The sequence below is a fragment of the Capsella rubella genome, unplaced genomic scaffold (assembly GCF_000375325.1).
Source record: "Capsella rubella cultivar Monte Gargano unplaced genomic scaffold, Caprub1_0 scaffold_1, whole genome shotgun sequence".
NCBI classification, from domain to species: Eukaryota; Viridiplantae; Streptophyta; class Magnoliopsida; order Brassicales; family Brassicaceae; genus Capsella; species Capsella rubella.
In genome coordinates, this window is record NW_006238923.1 from 7,214,488 (window position 1) to 7,232,425 (window position 17,938).

Sequence of the window (17,938 nt, forward strand, 5' to 3'; positions counted from 1 at the left end):
CGACAATGGACGTTTAAGTGGGCTTATAAGCCCACCCATTTATAATGGAAAAAAAAAACCCCGGAGAGAAAAACGATGACTTTATTGAACATCTTCAACAAAAATGATTCGATTTTTTTTTTCTTTTTTTTGTGAATAAAATGATTCGATTTTTTGCAGTGTGACACAGTCATTTTTTACGGATTTTTTTTTTTTTTAATTGCCTTATATTAAATCAATTCATCTGTTCGAATCGGGCAAATTTCGTCTGGACAAGGAGAAATCTGGAGATAGGGATTTTGATCGATTTCGAAGCTCTGATCTAAGTTTTGGGGTAGCTCCGGTGATGGCGGGTCAGAATCCTAACATGGACCAATTCGAGGCGTTCTTCAGGAGAGCAGATTTGGACGGAGATGGTCGGATCAGTGGAGCCGAAGCTGTTGGATTTTTTCAAGGATCTGGTTTGTCTAAGCAAGTTCTCGCCCAGGTTGCATTTCTTCTTCGATCTCTGCTTTTTTATTGTTTCTGGCAAGAATTTTGAGTTGTTCCGGAGAAAGATCTGATTTGTGTGCTTCAACGCAGCTGGTTTGCGTTTCCAAAATGCCGTAATTTTGATTCTTCCATTTGAATTGCATTCTATATTCTGAGATTTTGAATAGTCTATGAACTAAAATAAGAAGTTACGGGTGCAGATTTGAGGCGCTGCTTTTTTTTTTCCTTCCATTTCTTCCTTTAGGATCTTGCTTCATAAGAGCAGCCTTTGCTAGGGATCTATAGTGAAGAAGTTATAAGTGTATGACAGTAAGGTTCTAGGGTTTCCGTGGTAAAAACTTTTGCCATTTGGTTTTAGAATAGTCACTTTTAAGGATGTCATCATTGGCATAGCCTGAAGAAATTGGATCATTAATTTGTTGAAAAGTCAGTTACTATGTGAATATGTCTTTTTAATCTTGTTGTCGATTCGCATTATGATAAATTTGTGTGGATATAAGCTTTTTGTCTTAGGTGTACCAGTAATTATGTATTTGAATCTGGAAAATTTCTGGCGTACGATTTTCGTGTGGAGGGTTCTATTTAGCAGTGTTTGCTATGTGAAATTATCTGCTGATCAGCTGTGTCTGCATTTGTAGATATGGTCGCTTTCTGATCGGTCACGCAGTGGTTTCCTTGATCGGCAAAACTTTTATAATTCCCTGAGACTTGTAACAGTAGCACAGAGCAAGAGAGAGCTGACACCTGAGATTGTTAATGCAGCACTGAATACTCCTGCCGCAGCCAAAATACCACCACCCAAGATTAATCTCTCAGCTATTCCTGCAGCCAGACCTAATCCTGCTGCTACCACGGTCGGTCCGGTTTCCTCAACCGTTTCCCAAAATTTGGGGTTTGGAGGACCAGGGGTTAAAAATGCGAATGTCAATCAGAATTATTTTCCACCTCAACAAAACCAGCAAATAAGACCAAATCAAGGAATATCTGGGCTGACTTCACTTGGACCAACAGCTGGTCCAGAGTATAGACCAAGTGCCTTACCAGGTCAATTTCAACCAGTTCCTGTTGGTAGTGTTACACGCCCTCCTCAGAATGTTCCCACTAATGTATCTGGTCCTGGTAGTTCAACGTTCAATCTTAATAATTTGTATGCTGGAAATACCAGCGGATATTCGTCAGGCTTTGGAGGGGGCAGCGTAACAGCACCGTCTCCTGGCTTAAAACCAGAGCCACAGATTGATCCCAAAGCGCTGGTTGTATCTGGAAATGGAGGTGACATGTTTTCCTCCTTCCAGCAAAAACAAGAACCCGCCCTGAATAATTCTTCAATTAGTTCAGCCATTGTCCCTGCTTCTGCTGGTACCCAACCTCCAGCAAAATCTAATGCTCTCGACTCCCTACAGAGTACTTTCTCAATGCTACCTGCAGGGAATCAGCCTCAGCAGCCACGGCCAGCAGCAAGTTCACAGCCTGCAGTGTCCTCACAAGGTCCATCCCCCGGTTTTTCAGCTGGAAATGCAGTTGGATCGGGCCATTCGGCTCCAGCTGGAAATAATCAGCCTCCATGGCCAAAAATGAAACCATCTGATGTCCAGAAATATACAAAGGTATTTATGGAAGTTGATAGCGACAAGGATGGGAAAATTACTGGTGAACAGGCAAGAAATCTGTTTTTAAGCTGGAGGCTACCCAGGGGTAATGATTTTCGATCTTTCAGTCCACTTTACATTCCCTTCGTATGTGAAATGAGCTGTTGCCTCTGTTATTAGATGCAATTCTGGATTGAAGAATCTTTTATAAACTTGTGCTCGCGTCTCTTTTTTTATGGGACAGACCATTCCCTGTTACGACAATTTATTTGTTACTCTCCTGAGGCTTCTTCTTATAATAATATCGGCAAGTGTTTATGCTAACATTTTTCTTTTTCTCGGTTTCAGAGGTATTGAAGCATGTGTGGGAATTATCTGATCAGGATAATGATACTATGCTTTCGCTGAGGGAGTTCTGCATTTCATTGTATTTGATGGAGCGGTATAGAGAAGGCCGTCCTCTTCCGACCACACTTCCTAGCAGCATCATGTTTGATGAAACACTGTTATCTATTTCAGGCGCACCTAGTCATGGTTATGCAAATGCTGGATGGGGATCTAGTCAAGGTATTGCTTACTTTCATGCATTTTAGTGATCTTTTCTTTTTCCCTGTTACTTCATTCTAAGTGAAATTTCTCTATTTGAAGGTTTTGTACAGCAGCCAGTAATGGGTGCACGGCCAATCACTCCAACGACTGGTATGAGACCGCCAGTTCCGGCACCAGGCCCTCACCCTGGCAGTGGTATACCATCTAACCAGCAAAGGAATCAAGCGCCAGGTTTGAATGATCCCAGTCACCTAGGTAATGGATATTCTACAAGCTCAAATCTTCCAGACGCAGCAGCTGATGGGGAAAAGGTGATCATTTATATTCACTTATAATATGGGGAAAAAAAATTATTTAAGCTTAGATGAGCGGCATTTCCATTTGCATTTCAGCATTTCCTTTTAAGCATGTGAAAAAAAAATTCTAATCTGTGTAGGTTGATGAAAAGCAGAATGCGTATATGGACTCCAGAGAGAAACTTGAATACTACCGGACGAAAATGCAGGATATTGTGAGTACTCCGTTATTAATTACTATTGTTTTTGAGAAGTGAGAAATGATCTTGATCTGTCAGATTTCTGTATTTGAATATAGTTAACTATTGTCAATGTAAACGTTGCTATATTTGTATTCATTAAAATCCGTGAAGAAATTGTTAGCTCTATTAAGTTTAAGATTAAGCTGCAGAACTGAATGTAATCTTGGTAATGGTCTTACATATGTATAAGTTTAAGATGGTTGTTCTCCTTGAGGTTTTGCTATCTAGAGCTTGATCTTTATCTTATTTTAGATTATATACACATTCTGTGTGTCAGAGAGTAAGGTTCCTGTGCTGAGATCCAATTTTTATTTTCCTTATATTTTGATTGTTCCTCTCTGTGTCAGGTCTTGTACAAGAGCAGGTGTGACAATAGATTAAATGAGATCTCCGAAAGGGCTTCCGCTGACAAGCGTGAGGTGCTAATTACTTAGAAAATCGCTTTTCTCATTTATTTAGAACTTAGAGGCAATTCTGTCTTATCCAAAACAATTTCTGCTGCAGGCCGAAACATTGGCAAAGAAGTATGAAGAGAAGTATAAGCAAGTTGCAGAAATAGGGTCAAAATTAACTATTGAAGAGGCCAGGTTCCGTGAGATTGAGGTATGACTAATTCGTTTGCCTGCCACTTGAAGTGGCAGCGCCTATGTTTATTCCAGCCATATATTGTTTTATTCATTTCATCTATGTGTTTTTACCTCCAATACTCGGCTTGTCTCTTCCACTTTTGCTGCTGAAGAAGGGGATTTGATTTATGTGGGTAACACATCTTTCACGGAAGTTTTTACTTATTGAAGTTTTTCTAACCCATTCCAGGGGAGGAAGACGGAGTTGAGCCAAGCGATTGTGAACATGGAGCAAGGTGGTAGCGCTGATGGTCTCCTTCAGGTACATGCTATTCTCTATTATTCTGTGATGCGTAAACTATCGAGTATCTCCTGTACAGTGTACATGCCTGAATTGATACTTTACTGGGAATATATAGGTCCGGGCTGACAGAATACAGTCAGATCTAGAGGAACTGATGAAGGCTTTAACTGAACGTTGTAAGAAACACGGGTTGGAAGTTAAGTCCAAGGCCCTTGTAGACCTTCCAGCTGGTATGACAGACAGTTCTGTGCCTTGTGACTTCTTGCTTTCGTTGTAAGGAATGCAAATTGCATGTATTTTGTTAACAAACAAATCCTTTGAAATCTGTTATGTTGTAACTTACAGGCTGGCAACCTGGAATTCAAGAAGGGGCAGCTCTTTGGGATGAAGAATGGGATAAGTTTGAAGATGAAGGTACAATGTTTTATCCTATCTTTCTATTACCAATATATTTAGATTTTTATCCTTATGAACATAATAAGGACATAGACTGATAATCTACCCACTATTAGGATTTGGCAATGAGATCACTTTTGACAAATCAAAAGAGCAAAACTCATCTGGTGAGAAGGAAGACGGTATGGTGGATGATGGTAATGGGCCATCTGATTCGCCGACTCATATAGATGAAAACTATGGACCATTTTCAGAAACCTCAGACCGCCACCATGAGTGTGAATATGGGACACATCACAGTGAAGATGATTCAGGCAGAAGTCCTAGAGACAGTCCTGTCTCTAGGACTGCTACTGAGATCCCATCTCCTGATTATTCTCAGGGAAAGAATTCTGAATTCTTCGATGACTCGAATTGGGCTAGTGCGTTTGACACTAACGATGATGTGGATTCAGTCTGGGGATTTGATGCATCAAAAAGCCAGGTTAGTACATAATCCGTTGTGTCTCTCGATTTATTAAATCATTCCATCCATCAAAATACTATATTAAACCTTTCAGTTGTGATTAATGATTATGTAGTAGACATTGAACTGATTTTGTACTTTATACAAGAGTTTGAAAACATGTATCTTTGTTAAGTCCAGACTTTCAGATTTGGAATGGTACAATTGCCTTCAGTATGATGAATTATTTAGTTACCTATTTGGAGTTGTAACCAAGCTTAGCATTTTGAATATGGACATTGGCAGGATGGAGATTATTTTGGATCTGGTGGCGATTATGGTGGAAACACAGGAAGGGCAGATTCTCCAAGTTCAAGAAGCTTCGGTGCTCAGAGAAAGAGCCCATTTTCATTTGATGATTCAGTTCCCAGCACTCCACTTTCAAGATTTGGGAACTCTTCACCTCGGTTCAGCGATGCTTCAGCGAGAGATAATAATTTTGATAGCTTCTCTAGGTTCGATTCCTTCAACACCAGTGAAGCAGGCGCCGGATTTTCCTCCCAGCCCGAGAGGCTGTCTCGGTTTGATTCCATTAACAGCTCCAAAGACTTTGGTGGAGGTGCCTTCTCCAGGTTTGACTCAATTAACAGTTCCAGAGACGTCACTGGAACTGAGAAACTTTCGAGGTTTGATTCCATCAACAGTAGCAGAGACTTTGGTGGTCCCTCGCTATCAAGATTCGACTCCGTGAATAGTACAAAGGATTTCAGTGGCAGCCATGGATACTCATTTGATGATGCAGACCCTTTTGGTTCCACTGGTCCCTTCAAAGTCTCTTCGGATGAAAGCCCCAAGAAAAGGTCAGACAATTGGAACTCCTTCTAGCCTCGATATTGCTATCATTCCTTTTTAAATCCCTTTTTTTTTTCCTCGCGTGATGAAATTTGTGATTGTTTCATAAAAGCTTATAATTTTTTCACCAAACTCTGGTTTTGCATGAGACAATCAATAGCATTAGTCTATTTGTATTTGTAAAGTTTGTCATTGTATGGTTTCCTACTGTATCTCTGTTCTGTTATGAATTCACTTACTTTATATGAAGAAATATTTGAGGCTTTCGTCGTGGAGAACGAATTAAAGGACGGTGAATTGTGTACAAGATTTTGTTGTTCTCCATTTTACCAATGTTCTCTTCTCCAAAATGTTTCATTATTTTGATCCATCATTAGCTCAAAAATGTCCATAAGAAATTGGTACCATTTAATTATATCGAAGCAAATACAGTTTTTACACAAAGGGGATAGCTACAAATATGAAAATCTGAGCTAATGCCTTGGCACATTCTAGCTCTCTGACTACAAGATATATATGATTTGCAATTCGCATCACCAAATTCCCCCATTATCAATGTAACTTTGTCTTTGAGATTGGCTCCATTCTGCATCCGCTGAATCCCCCAAGCATATTTCAGGATCAGGTGTTACTTAGGAACTTCACTTTTCTGTGATCCGCTCAAAGGCAGATAGCATAGATGCACGCATGTTGGCTATTTCCACAATAGTTTCAAGAGCTGTCCGAAAGCAAGAAAGAAAAAAAAAAAAGCTAAGCTGGAATCTATTTTGTGAGTATACTTGTGATGATGATTATCTTACCTGTCTCAAACGATAGTTGAGCGCCGCGTAGCTTAGGGGAGACTAAGCCTCCAAATACCGACAGAGATTTAGCTCGTTCTTTCTTGATCTGGAGATTAACACTCCGAATTTGTAAGATTTAGCTCGTTCTTTCTACACTTCGAAAAGAAGTAGAGTTTGTGCAGAAGGTTAAATGATTGCTCACCTCTTCATCAGCTGCTAAAATGGTTTCATCCTCGGCTGATGGTTTCTCTTCTATCAAATTACAAAAGAAAGAAATTAAACAACGACAAATAAAAGGCACATAATAATCAACAGATAAGTCTCGTTTACCAGAAACTCCTCGATGTCGTAGCTGTTGGCTGAGAGGTGAGCCTATCTCCGAATCTGTATCAGAAGTAGAGAAGTCTTCGCCTTTCCCGCTACCACCCTTGGAAGCCCACTTGGACAAAGCAAAACGTGGTACTGATCCCAAAGATTCAACTACAAGATTTGCATAGACTTATTATTATGTAAGAGGCTTCCCCGCATTTAAATGTAAGGCATTGAACAAACCAAACGCTCAGAGCATAAGTCAAACTTACCCTCTTGGTCTGTGACTTGCAATGTTGAAGCAGCGGGATGATACTTGAGGTCTAAGAGAGTGCTGTTGATACGTAAAGTTCCCATAGAGTGTCGAGCACTAGCTAGATCAAACCATCCCTGCAGAAACAACACATTTCAGAAAGTTTCTGTACCAATAGGTTTAATTAAGGCAGAGTACTATCCTAATATCAGTGATACAATTTCAGAAAAGGTTACAAAAAAAAAGAGGCTTCCAGAAGCTAAACTCATACAAGAAGTCTAAAATTTGAAATGAATTATAAGAGACCCAAAATTAATCACTCACAGACAAAGTAACACCTTCCATAGATAGAGATCATCTTATTGTTTATCGATCAACACAAGACAAATCAGCTTCGAATTAAACACAAAAATCATGTAAAGTAATGATACATACAAAAATCATTTTCGCTTGATCAGGAAACAAATTGAAACATTCCCATTTACCTCTCGAAGCTTAGAATTCAAGGAATCCATAAGAGTCAGATACCCATCCAACGAATCTAGAAAATGCAACACGTTCTCATCTTCTTTCCCTTCAGTTTTCATTGCAGCTACCTTATCCACCACATCCATGGATTCTTCTCTTTCCTCGTAAATCTCAGCTCCTTCATCTCCCGCCATCGCGATATAGCTCCCCACAACACACAAGAAACAACGAATCAAAGCTTATACAAACCGATCGAGCGAGAGAGACAGAGAAAGCAAGGCTCGAGACTCGAGAGTAAACGGGGCTATTTACGTAATAAATATTTAAATTAAAACTAAAAAGGCCCATTAAGAAAACTAAAAGCCCATTAAGCGGGTCAAAGCCGGGTATGTTTGTGGGTGGGTAGCAAAGCAAGTCGAGAGAGAGAGAGAGGAGAGAGTGTAGTGTGTACACACAGCAAGCCAGGCTGGTTGTCAAGTTGGCGTTTGGTGGCTCCACGTCTCTGGTCTCTCTCTCTCTCTCTCTCTTTGTCTCTCTCATGACTTTTCGATTTTAGTCAACCTTTCGTATTTTCTCTCTAAATTTTTCTTCAACCCATCTTCTCTGTTCTTTCCTCTTCGCTTTTACCCGTCTCTCTCGTTATCGCACGGGGGATAGAACAATTCGAGCTCGAATTTTAGAGTAGGGGCAAGCTCGATTGCTTGCAATTTGGATCCATGGATGACGAAGCACTCACACTTTCTCGCGCCGTTTTTCCTTAAAGGAGATTAAACAAGTGGTCTTTTTTTCAAATTGTCAACTTTGACGAATCGGTTTTTTTTTTTTTGTTCTCTTATCTGTACAAGCTTTGAGGCGCTTCTTCCATTGGAACTGGTTGGTGTGCTTTTTCCTCACTCTCTCTCTCTCTCTCTTTTGGTATTTTTGACATGCTCATTGTTTGTTTGTTTGTTTTATTTTGTGTGTTCCGGTGTCCATTATTATTGCTAAGTTTGGTAATCTTGCTATATTAGGGTTCATGGAAATGATAGATATTGGGGCACTCGTGCTTTTCGTTGATATACTGAGTTTTGTTTTCTTTTGCTGCCCAGGAACTTAGTTAAATCTGGTATTATCCCCTTTTTGTGTTTCCAAACTTTCTCCTTCACTTCCTCTCAAATTTGGACGCTTTTTTGTTACCTGACTATTTGCATTTTATGAATCCAGTTTCTTGCTTTTAGTTGGCTGTTATTAACCCTGCTTTCCGTAATCTTGAGGTATTTGCTTATTATTATTTGCAGTGAGTGTGAAGGATTAACATGGTTGGAAGCTCGGATGGTAACCAGTCAGATGATAGCTCTCAGTTTGAGCGAGGGGTAGATCATATCTATGAAGCCTTCATCTGCCCATTGACAAAGGAGGTTATGCATGATCCTGTCACTTTAGATAATGGTCGAACATTCGAGCGCGAAGCCATTGAAAAATGGTTCAAGGAATGTCGGGACAGTGGGAGACCTCCATCTTGCCCTTTGACTTCTCAGGAGCTGAGCAGCACTGATGTTAACCCCAGCATAGCTCTGCGTAACACTATCGAAGAGTGGAGATCCAGGAATGACTCTGCCAAGCTTGACATTGCTCGTCAGTCATTGTTTCTAGGAAATTCTGAGACCGACATTTTGCAAGCTTTGATGCATGTGCGACAGATTTGCAGGACCATCCGATCAAATAGGCAAGGTGTACGCAACGCTCAGCTTATCCGTATGATCATTGACATGTTAAAGAGTACTAACCATAAAGTGCGCTATAAGGCTCTACAAACTCTTCAAGTTGTCGTTGAAGGAGATGACGAGAGCAAGGTTGAATCTGATTTCTCTTGTTCTCTGCCAAAAATGGTTCATATAGCATTGTAATGGAAAATTAAGTGGTTGCTAATTAATGTTTCAGCATATTGCAGGCTATAGTAGCTGAAGGAGACACTGTGCGTACACTAGTTAAGTTCTTATCACATGAGCCATCAAAGGGGAGGGAGGCAGCTGTTTCCTTGCTGTTTGAGCTCTCTAAATCAGAAGCTTTGTGCGAAAGAATTGGTTCCATTCATGGAGCACTTATATTGTTGGTTAGTCTGACAAGCAGCAACTCAGAAAATGTTTCAATTGTTGAGAAAGCTGATAGAACCTTGGAAAACATGGAGAGGTCAGAGGAAATTGTTAGGCAGATGGCTTCATATGGTAGACTCCAGCCTCTTCTAGGAAAAATCCTTGAAGGTGACCAATCCCTACTTTCTTAACGATCAGCTGAAGGAATTCCTTTCTTTGCTTGGTTTTAGCTTAAATATATTTTCTCTGCTTCATTTGCACCAAACATAGTATCACCTTCCTTCAGTCATTCTGATGCATAACGGTGTTATGGTATTCTGCCTTATAATTTGTTTGCTCTAGGAATTTTACATGTTCGCTTGTAAGAAACTGTCCATTTTCTTGGTCAAATCTTCAATTATTGTCCTCTGTTATGGCGAGTTTCATGCATGAATAATGACACCACATGTGAAACATGATCTGCAGGTTCACCTGAAACAAAAGTCTCTATGGCTTCCTTTCTCGGGGAGCTTCCCTTAAATAATGATGTGAAGGTTCTTGTGGCTCAGACTGTGGGTGCTTCTCTTGTCGATCTTATGAGAAGTGGTGACATGCCCCAACGGGAAGCTGCCTTGAGAGCTCTTAACAAAATCTCATCGTTCGAAGGGAGCGCTAAGGTCTTGATCAGCATAGGAATTCTCCCCCCACTTATCAAAGATCTGTTTTATGTAGGGCCAAACAACCTTCCAATTCGGTTGAAAGAAGTCTCTGCCACTATTCTTGCTAACATAGTGAACATTGGGTACGACTATGACAAAGCCACTCTTGTTTCAGACAACAGAGTGGAGAATCTGCTCCATCTAATTAGCAACACTGGTCCAGCGATCCAGTGCAAGCTATTGGAGGTTCTTGTAGGACTCACCAGTTGCCCAAAAACAGTTCCAAAAGTTGTTTATGCAATTAAAACCTCCGGTGCAATCATCAGTTTGGTTCAGTTTATCGAGGTCCGAGAGAATGATGATTTGCGTTTGGCTTCCATAAAGCTTCTTCATAACCTTTCCCCATTCATGAGTGAAGAACTAGCTAAGGCCTTATGTGGCACTGCTGGACAACTCGGAAGCCTTGTTGCAATCATTTCAGAGAAGACGCCCATCACTGAAGAACAGTCTGCAGCTGCTGGGCTCTTATCTGAATTGCCAGATAGGGATTTGGGTCTCACTCAGGAAATGTTAGAAGTCGGTGCTTTTGAAAAAATATTCTCCAAAGTGATTGGAATCCGCCAAGGGGATATCAAGGGAATGAGGTTTGTGACTCCTTTTCTGGAAGGGCTTGTGCGTATACTTGCTAGGATTACTTTTGCTTTCAACAAGGAGACTCGGGCCATTACCTTTTGCCAAGAGTACAATGTTGCTTCGCTCTTCCTTCATCTGCTTCAGTCCAACGGTCAAGATAACATCCAGATGTTTTCTGCCATGGCTTTAGAGAATCTGTCACTAGAGTCTATAAACCTGACACGGCTGCCGGATGTGCCTCCTCCAAACTACTGTGGCTCGATCTTTTCATGTATGAGCAAACCACATGTAATAACCGGGCTGTGCAAGATCCACCAGGGAATATGTTCATTAAGAGAAACATTTTGCCTCGTCGAAGGAGAAGCTGTGGAGAAATTAGTGGCTTTATTAGACCATGGAAATAGTAAAGTGGTTGAGGCCACACTAGCAGCTCTTTCGAGCTTGTTAGAAGACGGGTTAGATGTAGAGAAAGGGGTCAATATACTTGGTGAAGCAGGCGGAATACTGCCTATACTAACCGTTCTGAAGGAGAACCGATCAGAGAAGCTGACGAGGAGAGCTGTTTGGGTGGTAGAAAGGATATTGCGGATTGAAGACATAGCAAGAGACGTCGCAGAGGACCAGACCCTAAGCGCTGCACTTGTGGACGCTTTCCAAAACGCTGATTTTAGAACTCGACAGATTGCTGAGAACGCATTGAAACACATCGATAAGATCCCAAACTTCTCAGGTATATTCCCAAGCATGCAATAGGGGGATTTCTTTGAATATGTTCAGTGAGTTTTTAGTGATTTAAAACTGTGGTTTTTGTTTTGATGGGATTACTTGTTAATAGGCATCCAGTTTTTGCTGGGTATATATATATTGTAAATTTCGATTCTTGTTTGCGTGTGCTTTAAGCTATTTGATTTGTTTGTTTATAATTACATCCTACGTTGGAACTCGTAATCAGTTGGTCGGCCTCAGAGTAAAAGCCATACGTTTGTAAAGGAAACTGTGCTTATTTTTCCATGACATATAATATTAAGGTCATTTGATCAAAAAAATAATAATAATATTAAGGTCACTGGTTATGATATAAGATTAAACCAATTTGTAGAAAACCTAAAGCTTCACATAGACTGATCCATCTATATCTACAACATGAATCGTCTAAGTTAAATCCCGCAAGTTTAACACCATGAAGTAGAATATCTTCAGAAAGCAGATATTCTATGTTTTTTTTACGACGATTTGTAATGGCATAGAGTTTGATACCCTGAAAGAGGCTAGAAGCATGTTTGCACATATTCCACTCGTGACACGATCTTGTCCTTCCTTGCATGTTAAAGAAGATCTTGGAAGGCCTCCATCATCTTGAACATTAGTTTCGTTGCTTCTTTAACATGAGTTTAGTTTCTTCTTCCTCAATCGATCTTTTTCTAAGTTGCGTTGCCTCCTTCTCCTCCGATGAGTTTCCAACAAGCAGTCTCATAATCGAGCTTAGAGAGGAGATGCGTTTATCATCATCACAAGGCTTCAGCTTCTCATCCAACCCAATCACAGATGAAGAGGACGGTGTAAACAGATAAAAGTCCCCGTTCGAACAGAACCACTTTGGAATATAGCCCATGACTCCCCACTTGTTAGCTTTCAAGTCGTACTGATGAACTACATCGCCGGAGACGTCATGATTCTTCTCCCTCAACATTAAAAAATTTCTGTTGTAAGCCACAACGTTCCAGAAGATGAGTCTCTTTGTGTCCGCCACTACGTTCCCTATCCGCCTCACTAGAACCCACTTGGGGTCAGTGAAAATATTCTCCAGGCCGTAAACGTAAATTACTTCGTTCGTCGGCCATATCAGTGTTAGTTTGTTATCAGTGGCGGCAAACAATGTTTTCACAGTACTAGGTTCTTGCGGAAATTTAGTTGAAACCAGCCGTGCCTTCTCTGTTTCGAGGTTGAATGCTAAGATGCTTCCGTCGTTTCTCAACCAGTGAAGAGATCCGTTTACGTAAACAGGTCTCGTACGCTTACCGAAATTGCTTGAGCGGCAAGTCACTGTGGTTTTTGACATTCTCCATGAATCTCCCTCGTTAATCTCGAACTGATACATTGTTTCACCTGGATTCCTAGCCTCGCTACCTTTTACGCAGACAATTTTGAATCTCTGAGATGTTCTATCAATCTGATCAACCGCGAAACCTATGCACGTCGTTTCTTTCCAAGGAACAACTACACGGTTAGTTACCATAGGGAAAAGATTTGACTTAGAGTGATCCAGGAATCGAAACTTCTTAGTGAAGGGATTTGCGACGCAGAGGCCTTGACCGAAGAGTAATAGAAGGCCAGAGCAAGAGCCTAGAACCTGATAGCTTATTAGGGTTTCCAGGGATCTCGTTGACGTAGAACCGAAGAAAGGGAGGTAGCAGACCAATTTGGAGCCATAGCTACTGATGTAAAACAAATTGGATCCGACCCGAGAATTGTATTCAGACTTAAAATACGGGTCTTCGGATAGACGTGAGCGGAAAGATTTATCTGTGCATTGCATCTTCCCAAGAGTTTTGAGATCCATTCTGAAGAGAATCTCATTGACGAGATGCGAAGGTAAGCTATCCATCGGAGAAGGAACACAAACTACAGAGCTGTTGCGTCGCCTTTTGATGTATAATTTATACTTTGTAAGTTGGTGCTTCTGGTACTGTTTAAGAGCATATATATGTACTCTATATATATACTGTATAGAATAAGCAAATTCAACAAGGAATCCAATTTGGCGAGATAAACCCATTCATATTAGGAAAAGGATGGGTTAATAAGACTTAATAGGTTTGACAAGAAAAAGGGCAACGTTTAATATTTAATTTGTTTAAAGAAGAAAAGTTTTCCATATATTGTCGCCAATCTCCTCAAGCGAAGAACTTCAAAATCACCTCAGGGGACAAGACCGCCTACATCTTGTCATCTTGACAAGGACTTGATTACTTTCTTATGGAAATCAAGCAATGACACTTTCACACTATAGTTCTGTACTTCCCAACAACACTTGGCAGCTCTTTTGTGAATTGTGATTCTCCCTACAGTTTCGAGGATTCTATGGTATGGCTCACTCACTTTCAAGAGGGGCAAAACCACTTACACTTAGAGTCCTTACTCTCAAGTTACTCGTTTAGGTGATTCTTTACATTAAAACCAAAACAAAATTTATTGACTATATGTTATGGATTTGTAAAATAAGTTAGAATAAACAAAACTATTGATCCCCACTTTGGTTGTTGTTAGGTTTGACAAAAGCATACTAATGGGTCCTTAACGAAAATTGTGTAAGGAGAAAGTTCTGAAAGCCCATGTACACACACTTACCATACTTCAATTCTACGTTGGATTAAAGACAGTAGGGTGAGGAAGGTGAGAAAAGATACACAGAACAGAAGACTAGCGTTACTAGAGAGTGAGAGATTAAACAATTTGTGAAGTCAGTTAACAATTTGTGGTCTCTCTTCTTAATTGTTTCCAATCGTTTCTCAAATTTTCAACAATGGTTCAATTTATTCACTTCAATTTTTTCTTCTGGTAAAATAAACGAGAAACTAAAAAAACATGCATACAGTAAGTAATATACTGCAAAATTACAAGAGAAACACTTAAAAGACTTCTAAACATTAACCAAAATAATTAGTTAACGCCATACGAATGTTTTTCTACTGGTTCTTCTTCTTTTGGTGATTCTCCTCTCGTCTGGGAAATTGAAAGAAGGCTCATCCATCACCATCTTCAATTCCGTATCTTCTTCTTCTTCAACCATCAATCTTTTTCCAAGTCGCTTTTCATTTTTCTTCAACCACGTTACAGCATAAGGTGAGATAACATCAATCACTCCCATAATTTTCCTTAGAGAGGAGATGCGTATACCATTATCACCTTGAACCATTTTCCTCTTTCCAACGTCCACCGTCTTAGTCAGTTCTATCGCAGAGGATAAAGACAGTTTAAACTGGTAAAATGATTGAGAACCATCGCACCATTGTGGAATCGAACCTATGACTCCCCACTTGTCAGCTCTCAAATCGTACCCATGAATAGTTCCTTGGTAACGTCGCTCCTTTATCACCCTCACCACTAAACTCTTGCCATCGTACGCCCCAACGTTCCAGTACTCCGTCCTCTTTTTGCCCACCGCTTCGTTCCGGATCCGCTTCACCAAGACCCACTTGGGATCGATGAGAATATTCTCAAGGGAATAAACGTAAATCACTTCCTCCGTCGCTGATATCAATGCCAGCTTGTTCTCTGCGGCGGTGAACAAGTTCTTCGGGCTCAGCTTTGGGGGGAAACTGATAGGGATGAGCCGTGCTTGCTCTGTTTCTGGATTGAAAGCTAAAATGCTTCCGTCCTCCCTGAGCCAGTGAATAGACCCGTCCAAGTAAAGGGGTTTCTCGTCAGCCATGAGATCGCTTACTCTGCAAGTAATAGTTGTCTTGGACAATCTCCAACAAGAATCACCTGTGGTTATCTCGAACTGATACATCGTTTCCTCAGGATTCGAAGAAGACTCTTTCATGCAGACAACTTTGAACCTCTGAGTTGCTGGATCAATTTGATCAACCGCAAAACCAATGCGATTCATTTCTTGCGATCCGAGACTGAATCTTACATTTCCCCTTCTATCAGCAACACGAGAAAGAAACTTTGATTTAGTGTGGTCAAGGAACCGGTACCTCTTGGTGAGCGGATTCGCGACACAGAGACCAGTCATGAAGAAAAGGAAGAGGCCAGAGCAAGAGCAGAGAATCCGAGTCGTGACCTCAAAGAAGTCTTTGTTGCTGAATAACGTAGAATCGCCATAAGGGTAGCCGAAGAGGGTGGTGGAGCCATATCTGGAGATGTGAAGCAAACCGGCTCCGACACGAGACAAGTACTCGGATTTGAAATATGGATCGTCGGATATGTGCGAGTAGAGAGATCGACCTGTGCATTGCACCATCACCAGAGATTTTGGATCCAATCGGAGGAGAATCTGATCGAGGAGATTTGATGGTAAGGTTTCCATGGTCGGAACTAGGGGGAAGAAATTTAGGGTTTTTGCTTACTTCTTTAATGTTTGATTTGTTGCTTCTGATGATGTTTGATGTTACAGTGATAATGTTTTTTTTTTATAGACTGTAATTAATTAATTATTTTTAACAAAAAAATCCAATAAGGAAAGGTTCTTTTGGAAGAAAAATGAAATATTTAGAAGGAAATCATGATTATTATTCATTTCCTTTTTTTTAACAAATTGACTATGTATTTTTCTTGATTACATTGTATGAGTAAATAAAGATGGATGACCAAAAGAAATTAAAAAGAGTAATAAAGATTTTTCTCTTGAAAAAAGGAGATACTACAATCTGTAACGCCTAAAGGTTTATAAAGTCATGCATTAACATTTTAAAACTTAAAAAGTAACACTCATCAGATTCTATTAAACTCAGAAAAATATTAGATAACATAAAATTATAATAAAGTCTTTTTAAAAAATCTCAAATAGATGGATTGTTATACGGAAAAAAATGTAAGAAACGGTAACAGCGTATTCTTCTTAACTAATCAACTACGTAGTTCAGTGGTAATGAAAAGTTGGAAAGGTGATAGAAATATCTTCAAACTTTTTTCCGAAAAATATGCTAATAAGAAGGATCATTAATTATGTATTTCTTCTGTACCAGAGAGAAAACAACATAAAACATGTGTCGCTAGTTTAACTTTTTGTATAACGTCTAACCAAATTTAGTCAGACAGACACATGCATGTATGTTTCTCACAAAGTGATACGAAATTTGTGAAGTAGACTCTTTAGTCTCTTGTTCTTTTGTTGGAAGAAGGCTCATGTCATGCATATATGATATATCCATCATCATATCATATCGTCAGTTTCGTTTCTTCTTCAGTTATCAATTTTTTCCAAGTGGCGTAGTTTCGTTTGTTCTTAAACAGGTTCTGAATAATGGTTGGATTTCACCAATCGAACTCATAAATTTGCTTAGAGGCTTAAGAGTGGCCGAGATGCGTTCATCATCATGATTCATGAACCATGCATCGTTGTAACTAGTTATCTCGACGTCCACCGTCTCGTTTACTTCTATCGATGAGGTTTTGGGGAACTCGGTTTAAATAAACAAAAATCAAAATTAAACACCACTATTTAATCGAATACATGACTCCTAGCTTCCCATTTGTTATAGTTTTCCAACTATAGCTCCTTTTGTTACTACTTGAATATTTTTTCTCTGCATAAGAAAACACAACTCTTAAAATTGTATTACACGTCAGCAAGAATTAGCCGCAACCGCAATACTTAATTTGGTCTACATGACTCTTCTTCTTTTGTTGATCCTCTCCACGTCTAGGAACTTGGAAGAAGGCTCGTCCATAACCATCATCATCGTTTCTTCTTCAATCATCAATCTTTTTCCAACTCTCTTTTCCTTTTTCTTGAAGAAGCTCTGACCATATGGTGAGATTTTCCCACTAATCAGTCTCATTATTTTGCTCAGAGAGGAGGAGATGTGTTTATCATCATCAGTAGCATTAACCATCGTCACGTCAACGTCAACGTCCACGGACAAAGACGGTTTGGACTTATAAATCACTCGTTTACCATCGTCCCACAGAGGGATCCAACTCAGAACTCTCCACTTGTTATCTCTCAAGTCGTACCCATCATTAACCTCTCCCTCGTCGTAACGGTCCTTCTTAAATACAGATTTGAAATACGGATCGTCGGTTATATGGGAGTTGATAGATCGATCCGTGCATTGCATCATCACTAGTGATTTTGGATCCAGTTTGAAGAGAATCTCTTCAAGGAGGTGATAAGGTAAGCTATCCATGGTTGTTTACTTGCTTCGGCTTCTCATGACATTACAGTGTTTATCTAAGTATTTATAGAGACGTAAGGGAAACTTGTTTGGCAAGATAGTCCCGTTAAAAAAAGGAAAATATTTTTGTATAATGGATACTCTCCTTTTCAATAATGTCATATGTTTTGCCTTTTGCCGTTTTGCGAGACCAAACCTAAAACTATGGTCAGCGAAAAGGGTACAAGG

General features: G+C 40.0%; 5 protein-coding genes across 6 annotated transcripts; 2 read left to right on the forward strand and 3 right to left on the reverse strand.

Moving 5' to 3' along the window:
* The first annotated feature begins 77 nt into the window (after window positions 1-77).
* Window positions 78-5,976, forward strand: LOC17896954 (epidermal growth factor receptor substrate 15-like 1). The gene is made up of 12 exons (XM_006306596.2): window positions 78-466; window positions 1,110-2,166; window positions 2,409-2,627; window positions 2,709-2,920; window positions 3,046-3,120; window positions 3,495-3,566; window positions 3,652-3,750; window positions 3,964-4,035; window positions 4,133-4,247; window positions 4,363-4,431; window positions 4,530-4,897; window positions 5,165-5,976. Exons 1-12 carry the CDS (start codon window positions 326-328, stop codon window positions 5,741-5,743), a joined length of 3,078 nt encoding a protein of 1,025 aa, XP_006306658.1. The 5' UTR covers window positions 78-325; the 3' UTR covers window positions 5,744-5,976.
* A 109-nt stretch (window positions 5,977-6,085) lies between these two features.
* LOC17897696 (coiled-coil domain-containing protein 115) lies at window positions 6,086-7,822 on the reverse strand. Its single transcript, XM_023789354.1, has 6 exons — window positions 7,540-7,822; window positions 7,074-7,191; window positions 6,823-6,972; window positions 6,695-6,744; window positions 6,511-6,598; window positions 6,086-6,428 (listed from the first exon to the last, which is right to left on the reverse strand). Exons 1-6 carry the CDS (start codon window positions 7,714-7,716, stop codon window positions 6,352-6,354), a joined length of 660 nt encoding a protein of 219 aa, XP_023645122.1. The 5' UTR covers window positions 7,717-7,822; the 3' UTR covers window positions 6,086-6,351.
* A 133-nt stretch (window positions 7,823-7,955) lies between these two features.
* On the forward strand, window positions 7,956-11,859 carry LOC17897935 (U-box domain-containing protein 44). The gene is made up of 4 exons (XM_006306733.2): window positions 7,956-8,395; window positions 8,800-9,354; window positions 9,453-9,762; window positions 10,060-11,859. Exons 2-4 carry the CDS (start codon window positions 8,818-8,820, stop codon window positions 11,616-11,618), a joined length of 2,406 nt encoding a protein of 801 aa, XP_006306795.1. The 5' UTR covers window positions 7,956-8,395; window positions 8,800-8,817; the 3' UTR covers window positions 11,619-11,859.
* A 369-nt stretch (window positions 11,860-12,228) lies between these two features.
* Window positions 12,229-13,470, reverse strand: LOC17896666 (putative F-box protein At1g20795). Its single transcript, XM_006305977.1, has one exon. It carries the CDS (start codon window positions 13,468-13,470, stop codon window positions 12,229-12,231), a length of 1,242 nt encoding a protein of 413 aa, XP_006306039.1.
* Window positions 13,471-14,379: 909 nt separating this feature from the next.
* Window positions 14,380-17,933, reverse strand: LOC17897274 (putative F-box protein At1g20800). Of its 2 annotated transcripts, none has more exons than XM_006306276.2 (2): window positions 17,202-17,933; window positions 14,380-15,310 (listed from the first exon to the last, which is right to left on the reverse strand). In XM_006306276.2, exons 1-2 carry the CDS (start codon window positions 17,720-17,722, stop codon window positions 14,530-14,532), a joined length of 1,302 nt encoding a protein of 433 aa, XP_006306338.1. In that variant the 5' UTR covers window positions 17,723-17,933; the 3' UTR covers window positions 14,380-14,529. The 2 variants fall into 2 exon arrangements, with proteins under 2 accessions (XP_006306338.1, XP_023632586.1); XM_023776818.1 differs by lacking the exon at window positions 14,380-15,310 and adding an exon at window positions 17,058-17,119.
* Between the last annotated feature and the right edge of the window lie 5 nt (window positions 17,934-17,938).

Bases quoted from the DNA above. Each gene is read 5' to 3' on its own strand.
- LOC17897696 (XM_023789354.1), bottom strand. From the start codon at position 7,716: ATGGCGGGAGATGAAGGAGCTGAGATTTACGAGGAAAGAGAAGAATCC. The intron at 6,973-7,073 runs GTAAGTTTGACT...CAAATCTTGTAG, and splicing joins GCAAGTCACAGACCAAGAGG to TTGAATCTTTGGGATCAGTA. The intron at 6,745-6,822 runs GTAAACGAGACT...GTAATTTGATAG, and splicing joins ACGACATCGAGGAGTTTCTG to AAGAGAAACCATCAGCCGAG.
- LOC17896954 (XM_006306596.2), top strand. From the start codon at position 326: ATGGCGGGTCAGAATCCTAACATGGACCAATTCGAGGCGTTCTTCAGG. The intron at 3,121-3,494 runs GTGAGTACTCCG...TCTCTGTGTCAG, and splicing joins GGACGAAAATGCAGGATATT to GTCTTGTACAAGAGCAGGTG. The intron at 3,567-3,651 runs GTGCTAATTACT...TTTCTGCTGCAG, and splicing joins CTTCCGCTGACAAGCGTGAG to GCCGAAACATTGGCAAAGAA.
- LOC17897935 (XM_006306733.2), top strand. From the start codon at position 8,818: ATGGTTGGAAGCTCGGATGGTAACCAGTCAGATGATAGCTCTCAGTTT. The intron at 9,355-9,452 runs GTTGAATCTGAT...AGCATATTGCAG, and splicing joins AAGGAGATGACGAGAGCAAG to GCTATAGTAGCTGAAGGAGA. The intron at 9,763-10,059 runs GTGACCAATCCC...CATGATCTGCAG, and splicing joins TCTAGGAAAAATCCTTGAAG to GTTCACCTGAAACAAAAGTC.
- LOC17896666 (XM_006305977.1), bottom strand. From the start codon at position 13,470: ATGGATAGCTTACCTTCGCATCTCGTCAATGAGATTCTCTTCAGAATG.
- LOC17897274 (XM_006306276.2), bottom strand. From the start codon at position 17,722: ATGGATAGCTTACCTTATCACCTCCTTGAAGAGATTCTCTTCAAACTG. The intron at 15,311-17,201 runs GTAGACCAAATT...TATTACTTGCAG, and splicing joins AACAAAAGAAGAAGAGTCAT to AGTAAGCGATCTCATGGCTG.